General features: G+C 54.9%; 1 protein-coding gene across 1 annotated transcript; it reads right to left on the reverse strand.

Annotated features, from left to right (window-relative positions):
* Positions 1-228: 228 nt before the first annotated feature.
* Positions 229-1094, reverse strand: TNFAIP8L1 (TNF alpha induced protein 8 like 1). Its single transcript, XM_010167290.2, has 2 exons — positions 1070-1094; positions 229-791 (listed from the first exon to the last, which is right to left on the reverse strand). The coding sequence occupies exon 2, from the start codon at positions 787-789 to the stop codon at positions 229-231; it is 561 nt and encodes a 186-aa protein (XP_010165592.1). The 5' UTR covers positions 790-791; positions 1070-1094.
* Positions 1095-2768: the final 1674 nt, after the last annotated feature.

Here is a 2768-nt window from a genome sequence, read left to right on the forward strand (position 1 = left end):
CCTGAAAAGGACTCAGCCCAGCACAGGGAAGGTTTGCAGACCCTGGGCGAGGGTTAGACAAAGTCAAGAGGTTCAGTCTTTTGTAGAAACAAGGAGAAAATGAGTTAGCACTACAGAGGAGAAGAGGACGTCAAGCCTGGTGATGGTTAAAGCAGGTGTATGTCCTGTCCTCAGTCTCACAGGAGGCAGAGTCTGGCAGTTGCTGCCCATGGACCATCTTGGCCAACTTCATATGTTGTCCTCCTCTAGCATCTTGTTAACCCCTTCGCAGATCCTCTTCAGGTGGGTGCGGTAGGGCTCAGATGGCCCGTAAAGAGCCGAGAGGAACTCGTAGTCCGCAAAGTGATTGAAGACGTGGTTGATGCGGGAGTGGGATTTGGCCGTCAGGTGGCCGTTGACAGCCTGGTGCAGCAGGTCCCGGCACTCTGTCAGCACACCCGACATGACCCTGCGGTCGAAGGTGAAGTCTATCTGGTGGAAGCTGACGGCCGTCATGGCCAAGGTATGGACCTTCTTGCGGAAACGCTCCATCACCAGCAGCTCCTCGGGGTTGAACTGCCCATTGCGGTAGAGGACGCCCAACTTCATGACAATCTTGATGAGGTTTTTGATGATCTTCTGGGCCTCTTTGCGGTTGTGGGTGTATTCCTTGGTGGCCCGGTAGAGCTCGTCCAAGATCTCACTGCTGGTGTCATCAATGAAGACGTTGGCTATGGTCTTGGTAGCCATCTTGCTCAAGAGCTTCTTCTGGGCCTGCAGGGCCAGGTTCTTGGTGCTGAAGGTGTCCATCTCTGCAGGGGGAAGAGGTAGACACAGAGTTCAGCCCATGCCCCAGATCAGTTCCCATCTCCTCTCTTCCCCACACAGACTTTGTGAGGAGAAACATCATCTCAGGCCAACAACAAGACTGAGAGGAGCTCCTGAGTGCCAGGGCAGGTGAGAGCTGAGCTTACATCCCAGGTTTTGGTGGTGGGATGAGTTACAGGGTGTTCCCACCTTCCTTCCCTCAAACTCCATGGAGGAGCTACAGCGCGACGGGCAGCATCGGAGGCGAGCGAGGTCTCCTTACCTGAGCATCACCCACAACCTTCCATCCCCATCTCCCTCCTGTGACCAGCACCGCCCTCCTCCCCGTGCAGGAACAACTCTTGCCCCATCATTTTAACATTTTTTTTTTCTTCCTTAAAAACCTGACTCACTTCCTGCAGAGTGAGTTGGGGACAACCCAGGTGACAGCTGAGTCACCCACCGCAGCCGACACAGCCACATGCTGGTGAACAGCCCCGCGCCCGCCGACACCGGGACGGTGCAGCCAGTTGTAGCACCCACCCATGTGTATCGAAACCTTGTTTTGGTGTTGCCAGCCCCAGTATGGCCACACCATCAGAGCTTGGACTCGCTCTGCCACCATCTCACCTTCCTTCCCCCCCTCTACTTTGCCCTGGTGAGGCCACATCTGGAATATTGTGTCCAGTTCTGGGCCCCCCAGTTCAGGAAGGACAGGGAACTGCTGGAGAGAGTCCAGCACAGAGCCACCAAGATGATGAAGGGAGTGGAGCATCTCCCTGCTGAGGAAAGGCTGAGGGAGCTGGGGCTCTTTAGCTTGGAGAAGAGGAGACTGAGGGGTGACCTCATTAATGTTTATAAATATGTTCAGGGTGAATGTCAGGAGGATGGAGCCAGGCTCTTCTCAGTGATGCCCAATGGTAGGACAAGGGGCAATGGGTGTGAGCTGGAACACAGGAGGTTCTGCTTCAACTTGAGAAGAAACTTCTTGACAGTGAGGGTGACAGAGCCCTGGGACAGGCTGCCCAGGGAGGGTGTGGAGTCTCCTTCTCTGGAGACATTCAAAACCCGCCTGGACGCCTTCCTGTGTGATCTCATTGAGGTTCCTGCTCTGGCAGGGGGGTTGGACTGGATGATCTTTTGAGGTCCCTTCCAATCCCTAATATTCTGTGATTCTGTGATATTCTGTGATTCCTCCAGAGCGTGACACTGAGGTGAATAATTCACCAAACCAGAAACCTCACCCCTTACCCACCTACACCCAACTCCCTGCACCCCGGCGGGACCAAACCAATCATCTCAGGCAGATTAGAGCTTTAAAAACCGCTGGGGATGAATAACACACCAGGGACCCTGGAAATGCATCTTTACCCTGGGAAATCACAGAGCTACAAATCACCGGGAGGTGAGAACAGCAGGATAACAACCGGCTCCCGCGCCAGGACGGACGGATGGGCAGAGACGGGGGGTTGGTTATGTAAGAGGCGGCACGTGGCACGGTCAGCCTGGCAAAGAGAGAGTGGGGAAGGGATCGTGCTATAAATACATCACCAGGGAGCGGGGAAGAGCTGTTGAAGCCAAAGGATGCTGCTGGTGGGAGAATGGATGGGGATAAATTAGCTGTGGATATGGAGAGGAGAGGGGAGAAAGGAGAGAAGAGAAAGGGGAGAGAGGAGAAAGGGGAGAGAGGAGAGGGGAGAGAAGAGAGGAGAGGGGGGAAAGAGGAGAGGGGAGAAAGGAGAGAAGAGAAAGGGGAGAGAGGAGAAAGGGGAGAGAGGAGAAAGGGGAGAGAGGAGAAAGGGGAGAGAGGAGAAAGGGGAGAGAGGAGAAAGGGGAGAGAGGAGAAAGGGGAGAGGAGAGAGGAGAGGGGAGAAAGAGGAGAGGGGAGAAAGAGGAGAGGGGAGAAAGAGGAGAGGGGAGGAGAGGGAAGAGGGGAGAAGGAGGAGAGAGGAGAAAGGGGAGAGAGGTGAGAGGGGAAAGAG

This window comes from Antrostomus carolinensis, unplaced genomic scaffold, assembly GCF_000700745.2.
Source record: "Antrostomus carolinensis isolate BGI_N321 unplaced genomic scaffold, ASM70074v2 scaffold26544, whole genome shotgun sequence".
NCBI classification, from domain to species: Eukaryota; Metazoa; Chordata; class Aves; order Caprimulgiformes; family Caprimulgidae; genus Antrostomus; species Antrostomus carolinensis.

What these genes read in the sequence shown, in the direction of transcription:
- TNFAIP8L1 (XM_010167290.2), bottom strand. Translation starts at nt 789, where the DNA reads ATGGACACCTTCAGCACCAAGAACCTGGCCCTGCAGGCCCAGAAGAAG.